This window comes from Talaromyces rugulosus, chromosome I (genome assembly GCF_013368755.1).
Source record: "Talaromyces rugulosus chromosome I, complete sequence".
Lineage (NCBI taxonomy): Eukaryota > Fungi > Ascomycota > Eurotiomycetes > Eurotiales > Trichocomaceae > Talaromyces > Talaromyces rugulosus.
In genome coordinates, this window is record NC_049561.1 from 5,859,945 (window position 1) to 5,873,700 (window position 13,756).

At 48.8% G+C, this 13,756-nt stretch overlaps 6 protein-coding genes across 6 annotated transcripts; 2 read left to right on the forward strand and 4 right to left on the reverse strand.

Moving 5' to 3' along the window:
• Positions 1-551: 551 nt before the first annotated feature.
• On the forward strand, positions 552-2,547 carry TRUGW13939_02004 (uncharacterized protein; the record flags this gene model as incomplete). Its single annotated transcript, XM_035485200.1, has 6 exons — positions 552-874; positions 936-1,034; positions 1,084-1,151; positions 1,208-1,551; positions 1,598-1,667; positions 1,721-2,547. 6 exons carry the CDS (start codon positions 552-554, stop codon positions 2,545-2,547), a joined length of 1,731 nt encoding a protein of 576 aa, XP_035341093.1.
• Positions 2,548-3,068: 521 nt separating this feature from the next.
• On the reverse strand, positions 3,069-5,274 carry TRUGW13939_02005 (uncharacterized protein; the record flags this gene model as incomplete). The annotated part of the gene is made up of 4 exons (XM_035485201.1): positions 3,069-3,528; positions 3,614-3,785; positions 4,074-4,893; positions 4,960-5,274. The coding sequence occupies 4 exons, from the start codon at positions 5,272-5,274 to the stop codon at positions 3,069-3,071; spliced, it is 1,767 nt and encodes a 588-aa protein (XP_035341094.1).
• Positions 5,275-5,922: 648 nt separating this feature from the next.
• Positions 5,923-8,122, forward strand: TRUGW13939_02006 (uncharacterized protein; the record flags this gene model as incomplete). Its single annotated transcript, XM_035485202.1, has 3 exons — positions 5,923-6,477; positions 6,537-7,879; positions 7,945-8,122. The coding sequence occupies 3 exons, from the start codon at positions 5,923-5,925 to the stop codon at positions 8,120-8,122; spliced, it is 2,076 nt and encodes a 691-aa protein (XP_035341095.1).
• Positions 8,123-8,493: 371 nt separating this feature from the next.
• TRUGW13939_02007 (uncharacterized protein) lies at positions 8,494-9,612 on the reverse strand (the record flags this gene model as incomplete). The annotated part of the gene is made up of 3 exons (XM_035485203.1): positions 8,494-8,740; positions 8,817-9,472; positions 9,535-9,612. 3 exons carry the CDS (start codon positions 9,610-9,612, stop codon positions 8,494-8,496), a joined length of 981 nt encoding a protein of 326 aa, XP_035341096.1.
• A 404-nt stretch (positions 9,613-10,016) lies between these two features.
• Positions 10,017-11,975, reverse strand: TRUGW13939_02008 (uncharacterized protein; the record flags this gene model as incomplete). The annotated part of the gene is made up of 4 exons (XM_035485204.1): positions 10,017-10,791; positions 10,849-10,973; positions 11,030-11,394; positions 11,552-11,975. The coding sequence occupies 4 exons, from the start codon at positions 11,973-11,975 to the stop codon at positions 10,017-10,019; spliced, it is 1,689 nt and encodes a 562-aa protein (XP_035341097.1).
• An 811-nt stretch (positions 11,976-12,786) lies between these two features.
• On the reverse strand, positions 12,787-13,756 carry TRUGW13939_02009 (uncharacterized protein; the record flags this gene model as incomplete). Its single annotated transcript, XM_035485205.1, has 3 exons — positions 12,787-13,534; positions 13,594-13,673; positions 13,730-13,756. The coding sequence occupies 3 exons, from the start codon at positions 13,754-13,756 to the stop codon at positions 12,787-12,789; spliced, it is 855 nt and encodes a 284-aa protein (XP_035341098.1).

Here is a 13,756-nt window from a genome sequence, read left to right on the forward strand (position 1 = left end):
GCGATATTGCCTGCATGCTTCTCCCGTGCTAGTCCAGTCGACTGCATTTCCTCCCAGCAGCTGCTCACATCCACGAGGCACCCCCAGCACCGGATTCGCTCTTCCCCCCCGCAGCGTGGATTGCCTCTCCTCTTTTGTTCACCATCGCGAAACCACGGCTTCCGCGCAAAGGCTCGCTCTTCGCATCCCGATTTCCCCCCGAGTCATTGTTCGCCGAGTCGCTTCACCCACGCGCGCCTTTGTGGGTTTCCTCCTACACGCAACTTCCGCCCTGAGTCTCTATTTGTCAACCATGTTCAGTCCTGTCGGCCTCTGGCGGCCTTGAATTACTGCTCTACCTTTTTGCGACGCAAGACGAAACGACCGGCCGCCATTGCATATTGACACGGGCACGGTATCGTCACAAACGAGACGGAGAAGCTAGAATCACAACAACCGGAAACAGGACAAGTCTTCCGCTAATTTGGAAATCGCGTCGCTATTGGACGAGCGTTTATAACGTCGTTTATTTTCTTTTTTTTTTTCCGCACAAAAACTAGTCGAAGTTCGTTATGAGCAGAGTGGCAGAACTCCCTTCCAGAAGTCCCTTTTCCGCCACCGGTGACGCGGTCGGGAAGCAGCGACATCTTCCCCTCTTGAATCAACCTTTACGCTCATCCGACTCTGATCGCGCCGACCGAATGGACGTCACACCGAGCGTGTCGGCCGCGCCGACTCAAAACAATCACGATGGCGAACCGACTATACACGTTCCAAATGGATCATCGGATGGCGCAAATGCGAGCGGCTCCGGCCCTAGTCAGACTCTCGGAGCTGCCACCGCTGCACAGCAGCCCAAGGTGGTCCAGACTGCCTTTATTCACAAACTTTACAAGTACTTTTTTTTCACTCCTCTTCGTTTACTTGCGACCATGACACTAACGCTGTTGGCACAGTATGCTTGAAGATCAGAGCATTCAGCATCTTATCTCTTGGTCTAACACGAATGAAAGCTTCGTTATGTCTCCAACGTCCGAGTTCTCTAAAGTTTTGGCGTACGTTTGATCGCAATCAAGGGCCGGATCTAGTCTAATCCTCATCTAGGCAATACTTCAAGCACACAAACATTTCATCTTTTGTGAGACAGTTGAATATGTACGGGTTCCACAAAGGTACGGAAAGATCACCCGACGATGTGCAATTTCTTGTCCGCTAACTCTCAAATTAGTAAGTGATGTATTCCATAATGGTTCGCCCGATTCGACACTATGGGAATTCAAGCATGGAAATGGCAACTTCAAAAGAGGGGACTTGGTCGGCCTGCGAGAGATTAAGCGACGCGCTTCACGACACACCCTCATCCATCGGGATTCCTTCTCTGGCAACAAGCCTGGCCCATCCCAACCCGGAACACCTGCCGAGCCAATCCATGATCCTGGCGATTTACGGATCATGAACATGGAGCATTCATTGTTCGACATGCAAAACCGTATGGTGCGATGGGAGGAGAACCAGTTCATGTTGAGCTCTCGGTGTCAGGCCCTTGCAGAATGCCTTGTCAAGTGCCATCAGGTAGGATCATCATCCCTGCTGAAGAAACAAGCACTGACATTATTAGTGGACAAACTCAATTTCGCAAGTCTTGGTTTCCATGACTCAGGACCACGACAGCGCCTTATCTCGAGATGGTACGTTCATGCTTAGGGTCGCAAGCTGGAAATTTGCTAATAATAATGACTAGTTTCTAACATGCAACGGGAAATCGAACGGCAGCTGGACTCGGTTCGTGCCTTGGAAACACCACACGAGAGTCTCCTTTCCAGTCGACAGCAGCCATTTTATGCCAACGTGATATCAGAAGCTGGCCCGCCTCTCTCCCCTCGTCAAATGCCTCAAGATGACAGCCGCCGCCCATCTCTTGCTGATGTCTCAAAGCCGAGCCCTATCAGGCCTCCAGTCCCTCAACATCTCGCCGTTTCGCCTCGCCGATACGGTTCTATTGGTGCTGGACATGGGTCTCCCGGCTATGGTAGACCCCCCCCTCCTCCTCCTCCACCACCTCAGCAACCTCCTATCTCTCACCCACTGTCTTCTGTGTCTTCTCCTCCGGAACCGAATCTGGCTCGCCGGCACACGTCGGCTGATATTCGCCAACATGGATGGCCACCAACCGGTATCTCTCCTTTCGCCAACGCAGCGGGCAATTCATCAGGACCGTGGCCATCTTCCCCTCATCGTGCTCCCACTTCGAGCGAGCAGCAAGTCCGAGACGTCTTGGCGCAGTATGAAATCAGCGCATCCAAACGGCGTAACGATATATCCCGTCATGCAACTCCTCCCATGGGCTCGGATGCGATTCCGCCATCAGCATCATCCTCGCACTTGAATGTGGATAGTTCTTGGTCCGGCGGTGGCCCGAAATTTATTCGCAATGAATCATTACCTGCGACGCGCCGATCTAGCATGGCAAGCAATGTTCATTCTCTACTAAATCCTACCGACACGGCTGAGCGACCCGAGGAAGAGGACTCGGTGTCGGAAGACCGCAAAAGGAAGCGCCTTCAATAGTATGGCAGTTTCGTCTTGTACATCTCACATTTTTTCACTTGGAAATACTCTTTTTGGTTATCTGCATTGCCCGATTCGTTTTCTTGTCATTTTCTCAGTACCGCTGTCGACGAATTTCATATTCCCTTTTATCGAGGCGATGCAAAACAATTAATCAACTTAATGAAAACAAAAAATGGGGGTTCGGTGTGTTGGTGAGTTCTAGCGTGTATATTATTTTTTCTTCCTGTTATTCCCATGTTAATGGGACGGTTTTTTGTCTTGCATATTCATCCTAGGGCTAAGGTCCGGGGTGTCGGAAATCTATTATACCATCTATTGTTGTTTTTATCTTGATTGTTGTTTACCATACAATATAACCTATGTCATGTTCAAATTTGTTTGCGGCATGTTTATTTTGATATATACTTCTGTCTTGTACTGTGGGAAAATTGTATTCATTACCAGACTTACAGTCTATAAAAGAAAATACATTGAAAGGCGGGAATCCTGTGTCTTCTTTTTCTCTTCTAATTTTTATTCTACTTTTTACGTTTCTTTTTTCGATCTGATAGTAGGTCATCAAGAAAACTCCCAGCTCCTTTTCGCTTGGAAGCTGCAGCAGTCTTTGGTTTTTTAGGCGCCGGCTGTGTATCTTCGTCTCCCTCGTTCTTTTCATTGGCAGGTAAAGAAGAGCTTTTGGCCTTGATCTTCTTGCTTTTACCGAGCGCAGACCGCCCTTCCTCTTCATCGTCATCGTCATTCTCCCCACCATCATTATTATTCGTCTTGTTGTGATTATTCAAATCGGACGATCCGGATCCGCCGCTTGCGCGATTCTTTGCTGCAGCGGCGACAGCGGCCTGTTTCTGCTCTTGTATTTTTTTGTAATTCCTCCCCAAAAGCGTCTGTCGCAATTTATCATCTGCGCTCAACTCGGTTTTGTTCCATAATTTATCGGCGGCGGTGCCTTGCTTGGGGATCGGGGCTCCTAGGCCGAGTCTGTACAGTAAAAAACTGCGTCAGCAATCCCTTCTCATTTTCTTTTTCTTTTCTTCCAGAATTTTCCAGAAGCGCATAAACGTACCTCTCCGGCACAGGAGTAAACATTTCATCCTCCTGCCTCTGCAATTCAGCCTGCTCAGCCTCGGTTATTTCGCCTTTTTGTTTCTCGTCTGCGGCTGGAGGAGGGAGCCATGATGCGACCAGGCGCTGGCTTCGTGCCAGAGCGACGTTGGCGCGGTTGAAGATTATATCTGCTTCATTGGTGCTATTATTGTTGGTATTTCGTTTTGATATGGTTGGTGTCGACATTGTCGACGGTTTATTTTATGATGAAGAGGTGTGGTTTGAAATGGAGAAATTATTTGATATCTCGGAGTGAGCTTAAATGTCGGTCCCCGCTACTTGCCCTTTTGGGTTAGATTTACATGGGACACATGCTTAGGAAATCAAACAAGTCAACATTTATTTATTCGTTATCGCGTTAATTACTGTTAGTATAACTAATATACTGGGTATCAGGGTTGGCCACACTCAAATCAAACTTTTAACTCCAGGACAGACATTCTCCTCAGCAAAGCTTTGATATCGCTGGACCACATCTGTCGAATCGAGCAGCCCGAGTCCGGCTTCTTCGCTGCTGCTATAGTGTGAGACGACGCCTTTGCCATCAATAATGGTGTGCTTCCTCAGCCAGGATGTTTCTGCTGATCTTTCGGAAATCAAATCCATGTCTCCGCCTCTGATGCATGTGAACGCGCTCGAGACGGCGCTGGGCGGGTTTGTCCATGACGGGAATTTATATACTCCGAGGTTTCCCTGTGCGAGATGGTAGAGGAACGAATAGTGCTGCTGTGCTTGGGTCACCCAGTTGAACCCCCCTGTAGGTGATGGTGGGTTGTTGTTGTTGTTGTTGTTGTTTCCAAAGTATTTGCGTATTCGATGCGGAAGAATAGACCATAGTAAACCATGTCCATTATTATTACTGCTGCTGGAGGACGTGCTCAGCAGCTGTGTCTGTCCCAGATATGGTTCCGGAAGGTATGGGACGATAACGCCGGAACGCTGGTGAAATTTGGCCACTGCTGACTGGTGAATAACATTGGCCGATACAATGAGCGAGTCTGGATGCTGCATCTTTGTGTTCACCATGGTCGGTATCGTGTGATCCTCAATGTACACGATGTCGCCGTCAATATGAAGATACAGGTCGCGACTCGCATATTCTATGTATTCTGGTGTACCGATAGAGTACAGATCGGAGCTGTTGGCTAGACTATGAAGCCACTCAAGATGGCTAGTCTCGGTGGTTTCGGGGATGAAAACGACCTCGTCTATTATGCCGCCATTCTCGACGAGGTTTTTCTGTTCAAGCAAAGTAGGTTAGAATAAAATGCTTTCAAATAAATAGCACATACTAGGTCGACAAACCTGAAGATAGCAATTCAGAATTGCGGTACGCGCAGGGTTTCTATACCCCACGACGGTGAAGATTTTGACGTCCTTGGGTTTGTCGAAAAATGTCACGTTGTTTGTAGAAAACGCATGAAAGGGAATCGGTATGACGGGCCATAAAAATGGGTTCACCAGTAAGGCTAGATACGAGGCTTCGGTGTTGTAAAGCAAAAATGTGCAGCCCATGGAAATGATGGTCGCGATGAACAATATTAACAACAACACACTTCGCAAGCCCCGAGGGGCCACCGCCTGGTTGATATTTGCCTCGAGATTTTCGGGAGATCCCATGGTGATTTCAAATGAACATCAAAATACTTCTATATCCAGGAGCTGGTCTTATTAGCGACTTGAAGCAAGGATTTCGCCTATTAGAACATGAGCACATCAAGTGCTCAACACGTTACTTTTCCCAAGCCACTTGCTTGCAAGACACGCGCAAGAAGACATGGAAGCAGGAAAGGTTAAATAAAGCAAGAAATGTGCAGAGGGAAAAGCAAACTCAGTGCGTTGAAAAGTATTTATAATGTCTCCGGACTTGCCGGAGCCAGGCACCTGACCGGAAACGGTGCTATGAAAACATCCACAAGGCCATTGTCCACTTCGCACGCTTTGGGGATAGTCTATGGAAGTGGCATGGGCTTTCTATACATATTACTAAACCGTCAGAGCCGAAAATTCCTGAACGACCGCGAAGGAGAAAGCTGTGCGTGCTTGCTGGTCTTGGTACATGTAGATCCGTGTATCCGTCGCGCGGCCGCAAAATGACGTAGCATGCCGGGTTCCCGCACGTGCAAAGCTCTCCCGATGGGCCGATGGATCCCGCCATCAACACTCGCCCAGCAGACAGCGAGCGAGCCATCGTTATTTGTCTGGATATAGGCCATGCTCTTGATCTCCTCTATGGCCTCGCTGTCACACCGAGAAATCCTCTAGACCATGAGAGCGGGGCTTTTCTTCGGCCGTCTCTGCATTCGGCGCGGAGCAGCTCGACTCTCGACGACACCTTCGCCGCTGCGATTCCACCGCCTCTCGCATATCAATCACCCTCAAGCTCGAAATAACCAGTCAAAGGGATGGGCTCAGTTTCGGAGAAATGGCCCCGTGCTGGGCACAGTGTTGTTTGCAGCTGCATTGACTCCCGGCGCGTTCATGGAGCTTGCCGAGAAAAATAGCGAGAACAAGACTGGAGAAATGCAGATGCTAGAGGCATCGCGGGAGGAGATACAAAAGACAGTTTCGGAGAATGTGCATGGCGTCTCGCGAGTTGGCCAAGAAGTATATGTTTTCTTATACTGCTACGTCTATGAGCCTGTTGCAACGGGAATCCGTTTCTTGCATTTAGCCGTCATTTTTCTGCCTGTGATACTGACTGTGCCTGTGATATGGATTGGCAGGCGCAATCTCGAACGAAACAATGAACGCTTAGGAACGTTATGGTGGATTGACTTTCTAGTGAGATCCATGGAGCGTGCCGGTCCAGCTTTTATCAAGGTGCGATAAATAACCTCATCCCCAGGCCACGCTCTTCACTAACTTGAGTCACTTTCCAGCTCGGACAATGGGCCGCGTCGCGAACAGACATCTTTCCACCTGAATTATGTGCTCGAATGTCCTCTCTTCATTCGAACGCACCCGCACATTCTCTCCACGCTACCAAAAGCACATTGACCAATGCCTTCAATGGACTAGCATTCGAGGATATCTTTGAAGAGTTCGAAGAAGAACCGCTTGGAGTTGGGGCTATTGCGCAAGTCTACAAGGCTAAGCTAAAGCCAAACCTAGCTGCACAGCACGACAGAGACCTGCGAGACATGCCACATGATTTGGCTGCTCGAGTGCGGAAGAATGTGGACGTGCTGGTTAAAAGCTCGCCTCAGCGAGTGCCTTCAAACCACGTTGCGATCAAGGTGCTTCACCCCCGAGTGGAGCGGATTGTTCGTAGAGATCTCTGCATCATGAACTTCTTTGCCCAGTTCATCAACATATTCCCCAACATGGAATGGCTATCTTTACCTGGGGAGGTGCAGCAATTTGGCGAGATGATGAAACTGCAACTTGATTTGCGAATTGAAGCGACCAACCTGGCAATATTCAGAGAACATTTCATGGCCCGGACGACCGCCTGGTTCCCGTATCCCTACCAAGAATACACGACGAGAGAGGTTCTCGTAGAGGAATTTGCGCAGGGCATTCCCCTCTCGGTCTTCCTCAATCAAGGCGGAGGCGTTTATCAAGAAGAGATTGCAGACGAGGGCCTGGATGCCTTCCTCCACATGCTGCTGATCGATAACTTTGTACATGCCGATCTGCATCCTGGGAACATCATGGTCCGGTTTTACAAGCCTAGCCAACTCGACCTCTCTCTACGAGTACCCAACCGTGCCGTCGAAGAAACCTCTCCTGATGAAGCAGACGTTATGGAAGAAGTGCTACGTCGCCTCCGACCTCATACAGAAGACTCCCAAGCATGGTCGACAGCCCTGGCTCGGCTGGAGTCCGAGGGGTACCGACCTCAGCTTCTATTCATTGACACCGGCCTCGTCACTCAACTCAACGACGTAAACAGACGCAACTTCCTGGATCTCTTCCGTGCTGTTGCCGAGTTTGACGGATACAAAGCAGGCCACCTAATGGTTGAACGGTGTCGACAGCCAGACGCAGTGATCGACCCGGAAATATTCGCACTGAAAATGCAGCATCTCGTACTCGGCGTCAAATCACGAACATTTGCGCTGGGCAACATCAAAATTGGTGACATACTCTCCCAAGTTCTCCAGATGGTGCGTGAGCATCACGTCCGACTAGAAGGCGATTTTGTCAACGTAGTTATTTCGATTCTGCTCCTAGAAGGGATTGGGAGGAGTCTAGATCGAAATCTTGATCTATTCAAGAGGTATACACCTTGGGATTTTTATTTTGCTTTTGTGGAGAAATTTCTCTGATACAAAATCTTTGCAGTGCCCTACCAATTCTGCGACAACTCGGATCAGGTTCTACCTTTTTACAGTCGGTTCGACATGGTGATACCTCGATGCTTCGTGTCTGGGTTGGCCTTGAGGCACGCACTTTCTTGCAGGCTAGTGTGGAAAGCGTCGAGATGTGCGTCAAGTATGATATGCTGGCGCCGAATATTTAGATACTTGTAGATTATTATATATGTATATACACCCCCTCTCTCTCTCTGTGTTCTAGAGCTACACAACACTAACATAATTGTGCTTGTCTCAGTTTACCCACTAATGAATTTGAACGTACAGAGAGCGGTATTGATAGAGAACGGCAGTTCCAACCAACACATCCAATTAAAAGCTATAATACAACATGAAAGATAATACAAAGTAGTCGATATAGACATAAAATCATCAATTAGTAGTACAAGTACGCCGGAGACCTGACAATGCATCTGTACCCAAAAACAAACACCCCTTCAAACCGAGCAGAAGGGTGTTATTGAGAGCGGAGAAAATATTAATTACCTTGAAAAAATTGGCAAGTAAGAAGAAGAAATTATCTTGCAGTGTCTCGGACTGCTCCACCGCTGGCTTTCCACCAAACGTCGCCGCCCCATCTCATTAGTCGTTCAACGGCAGCGGTAGGAGTGTCGACGGCTGGGCGAATATCCAGGAAAAACACGGGCTCACCAGTAGGTTCCGGGGGCGCCGAATAGTAGTCGATCACATAGCGAACTTCTTTCTCCCCAGAAGGAGTCTGGCGCGAAACGTACCAGTCGTGTCGGTCAAAAGGGGGCTCAGTTCTATAGATCGGAATTAGTCGGTTACTTCAACCTTTTTCCAACCTTTTGTTTTGTTTCAGATAGTAGATATACATACCCATACTTCTCGGGATATAGCCATCCCAAAGCTTGTAGGACCCTGGCCTTGGGACTCAGGTCCCGAGGACGACCCTGGAATCTAATAAGACTCGGCTGTTCCTCGTCCGAAGTCAATCGCTCTCTGGCCAGCTCCGTGGAAAGATTCTCATTCCCATGACGGCATCTGTCCCAGCCGCTCTTCAATCCCTTGGCAAAAATCTGCTCCCACTCGACGATTTCCGTCCATGCGCCCTCGTTCAAGAAGTTGTGCACGGCAACCATCGATTCCACAGCATCTTGCGGGGTGTCCGTATATCCCTTTCGAAGCATGGCATTGTACATTTGTTGTGGAGATGGGTATTCCCAGTTCCCATCTGCGCCGTCGGCACGCGGAATTGACGAGATCTCTCGCTCAACGGGTAGATCGACCGTTTGATTTGCTGCGCGCTCTTGGGAAATGAACGAAAACATGTAGTTTAGCGGGTTCATCTTGGATGCGCCGCTTGAAGAAGGGGACGAAGAAGAGTCCCCGGCAGGAGTTGTGGCATGTTCTGAGGAGAATGTGTTTGATAGAGCGTTGAAAGGCGAGTTTGATGATTTCTTGACAGGGCAGCCGGACTCGTTGGAAGGTGGCGCGGGACGCGGGGCCGCAGACTCATGCATTGGGCAGCCAGGCTATTGAAAAACTTTGAGTTAGAAGAAAGCAGGTTTCGAACAGTAGATGAGATTAGACTCACTGGAGGTGTGAGAGGAGCAGCCGCCTTGGGTGCAGGCGCAACGGCCGGCCGCTGCGAATCCGCCCAGAACCATCCCATTGTGATTGGCAGAATTAGATATAGACGAGCTCAAAGGTTTATAAACGTGCTTGTCGACGCAAGGAATGCGATCAGAGTTGACGCGCTGAATGGGAATGTTGAAAGTCTGACAATGAGGTTTTTATTTTTTTTCCCGTCTCCTTGAACAGGTGACATAATACGACTCTCTCGGCCCGAAATGGAAACGTGGTGGGTCCGGGCGCGATGACCAATACGGTTAGTTGCATAACTAATGCCCGAGATTCCCGATGCTCCACCTTCGCGTGTTGCCTCTTGATCTATATTGTCATCTACCCTATAGAAATAGTAGTACTTGTTTAATGTATATTCACGAAATGTACAACATATTCAAAATTTTTGTCAAATATATAATAAATAGGGTTTACTGACTGACAATTCCATGTTCAAACTGAATTTGCACAGGCTCTCTCCCATGTGCACCTCCATGCTGCCTCATGAACCCGCGGAATGTAAATGTATTGTTGCAGGACGTCCACCACGTCCTCCCATTTTTTCCATTTTCGCAGTTTAGATATACGGCCCAGATAGCCAATAAACCATGCATGATCTAGCTGTTCCAAAGAGCCCTGGGCGCCAATGAACAATACCCAAGAAAGCAAGTCTAGATCAGCTGAGGGAAGATGAAATGAAGCGTACAGGCTCGCAAATGTGCATATTTCCTTCTTCATGAATCTCGTAAGCGACCGTCCCATACCTGCGGCCGGGTGTGTGACAATGATAATGGAGTTGAGAAGACATATACATCCCATTCGTATCATTGCCTCCTTAGGATTGAGACTTTCTGCGTGCGAGTTCGTGTGTTCGGTGGCTGCTGCTGTATCTGATGGATAGCTGAGAAGGTCATGCTCGATTTCGCTCATGAATAGATACAGCAGATATAGATGGCCTGCAGTGCCGTCCTTCTCCGACTGCGTTTTATTTTGTTCCTGAATGTAAGTCTGAAATAGCAAGGCGTCTCGTAATCTCCCGATTATGTCCATCAGAGGCCCACTAAGACTCTGTGCATGCTCATAATAAAAGGACGAACAAAGATCAATCAATTGTGACGAGGGTAAAGGACGAATTTGTTGCATAACTTCTGCAGATAATGATGTTGGTTTCCATGGTAGGGGAAACATCGGCTTTGCCATAGAACAAGTTGCTGATTTGAGATCGCTCCTTGATTTCCAGCAAGTCAGATGGCATACAAGATATGTGAATGTGAAGGGCTCTTACCATATTATAGCATGGGCGAGGCCAGAATCTCGAAGCACCTGGCTTGCAATCCCCCCACATAGCTCTACCATTTGCTTGAGGCCAGTCAAATGTATCTGTGCCTCCTGGTAAAAGCCTAATATTAACTACATACAATTAGAACGAGACAAATATCATATAAATGTTTGGATCGACCACTAACCGAGCTCGTTATCAAATGGATAACAGTCTGAATTGCAAAATGATCGAGGGTTTGGGACGGATCTCTCAATTTTTCGTTCAAGACTTGTAAGCATTTCTCCTTCACGACACAGTAGTTCGAATCGAAAATGACTTGATAATTGTTCGGCGATGGCGTGACGATACCCAAACTCTGGCTATTCACAGCGCCTTTGTGGGCAGCAGCAACGGTCATTAAGCCATAGAATTCGCCGGTGTCAGCCAGAGAGTCTCTCACTGACGTATGCAGGGTGGCATGTGTATCGCGGAAAGAAATCGTCTCAGTAGGAAAGGTCATTGGGATGAACACCGACACATCTGATTGAGCACGGAATAGTTTGTAAGTGCCTTCCACAATAGCAGTTTTCCACATAAATCGAAACACGCACAAATGTTACACATGACACAGGGAGATAAAGATAGAAAAGCAGCCAGGGTAGCTGTCCTCGAGGGATGTGTTGGGCTTTTTTTCTTTTTTGAATAGCACTTGAGAACATTCACCTACAGTAGTGGAGGAGCGCATTCATCAAGGATGGCAGCTCGGAAACCCTAGGCAGGGTGTCAAACGGGTCCAAGTACCGAGCCTTTTGCAGATTCAGATCTGCTGCGAGTATATATTCAACCGAATGAGGAGGCCGTGGTTTGACGAGACGAAGGCTCTGTTTAAAGTGCGAAACCGGCGAGTCTATTGTGAGGTCTTTCCCAACACAGGCCGTGGGATTTGATATTTTCGACAACTGCGACTCGTTGGACTCACGCCTCGAGGCCCTTTTGTGCCCGGCAAGCCGTTCACGAAGACGGACATGGCGCATGACATGCGACCTGATAGCCTTTCTCGCATTGATATTCCTGATGCGCTTGGATGGCAAATCATCGTCATGGTCTATGAAGGTGAAGAAATGATGCGTGGAGTGCTTGGATTGTATCATTCCTATGCTACCAAGAAGCAGAAAGAGACATCAGGTGGTTAGCTTCATGCTCCATCAATGGGCATCGTAGAATTGAAGTGGACGAGCTGGAGGAGTATTGACAGATAAACCGTCGAGCTCTGTTCAGGCCTTTTGCCCATGCTATCCCAACCCCACAGATTCCGTCACACCAAAGAGAATAGGAAACACACCTTGGATATGATAGACGATAGCATTCTCGATCTGTAGCAGTGTAGGTTGTAGCACGAGGACCTGCAGAAAGCTGCCGACTCTCCCTTACAGAGGCGACGAGAGAAGAGCCGCTCGCCTGCATCAGGGTCCATGTACAGGGTATTAATAGGAGCAGTAAAGGGGGGCTGACGGAGGCCCGGATCGACTAGTAGTTTGATACTAAGCCCCAAAAAAGAGAACTGCAGGCAGCAGCTGGCAGAAGATAATAATGCAGCTGAGGCGAAAGCTTGTCAAGAGGCGATGGAGTAGTAGCGGCTCTGGCCGACAGTTTGCCCAGGCGGGACAAGCCTGTGCAGCAGACGATTGATTAGAGTTCATCGGCGTGTCTCCACCCCCGGATGCTAATAATACTAGCTAGACATGGCATCTCCAACCACATCAGGCGAAATCCTGGCGATTTCCAACACTAAATAGTAGTAGTGCTCTTTCTTGATGGCTCATAAGGAATATTCGTTAAAGCAATACTCTAATTCATAGGACTAAAATACACATCCTTTAAAAAAACACCCTTCCGCGAAAATCTACATTGATAAAGTCATTAAAACACGGCACCAGCGCAAATTCCAACACAGAAAAAGAATCATGATCGCACTGTCGAAACGCCGCTCATATCCTGGTACATCCGAGACACAAGGACATAGCCAAAAATCAGACCCAGCACGACCAAAAACTTATGGCGCCGAACCCAGCTCTGGCCTGCTTCCTTGGCAACCTGGCCGCCTTCCATGACAGCGCCTAGCCGTGGACCACTCCCCACAGGGCGTCGCCGGAATGCTGATGTCTCGGGCGAGCAGCTGTTCGCTGCCGCTACAGTAGTGTCGGGCACGATCTGGCCAGTGGCGATGTCAATGCGGTTGACCTTCATCCAGTGCCAGTTCTCCTGGTCCACCTCCTGCCATTCCGTGCGGAACTTGAGGCCGCCATCGCCAGCCTTGATGTTATTAATTCCCTTGTTGCTGGGTGTGACGCCTGCAGACACGCCAGAATGCGAGCCCCCTCCGGTTGAGTTCCACCACCGTGAACGAGCGGCCAACAGTCTACGTTCGCTCTCTGAAGCACTGACGCTGCCGGTCGTCATCTCCTCGCTTGTCATGAAACTCAAGAGACCGATCAAAATCGTGGAGACCTCCCATGCTGGGTTAAAGGATTTCGGGTGGAAGTCACTGATGCTCAGACACAGTCTCGTGGAGGGCTGGAATCTACCGCTGGGGGTGTGCATCCGAATAGCTGGTGGCGCAAACGGATACTCGGGAGGGAATATCAGCGTGCCCCAGTACTGTCCATTCTCATAAGGCGTCTTTGGAGGACCTGTCAGAATATAGTGCCACCTAGAACGATTCCGGGTTAGTATGCTTCTTCATGTCCGATAAGAGACATCTTCACTGACTCTAAAATGTTGGTTTCTGAGGGATGTGCCACAATAAATGGAGGAGGATTTTTCTGGATGTTTTGGTATTCTCGTGTGAGCTGCAAAAGGGTCAGTACAATGTCTGAATCGTCTCTTCGAGGGGATGATGACGTACTCGTTTATGGGCTGCGCGAGTGGCCAT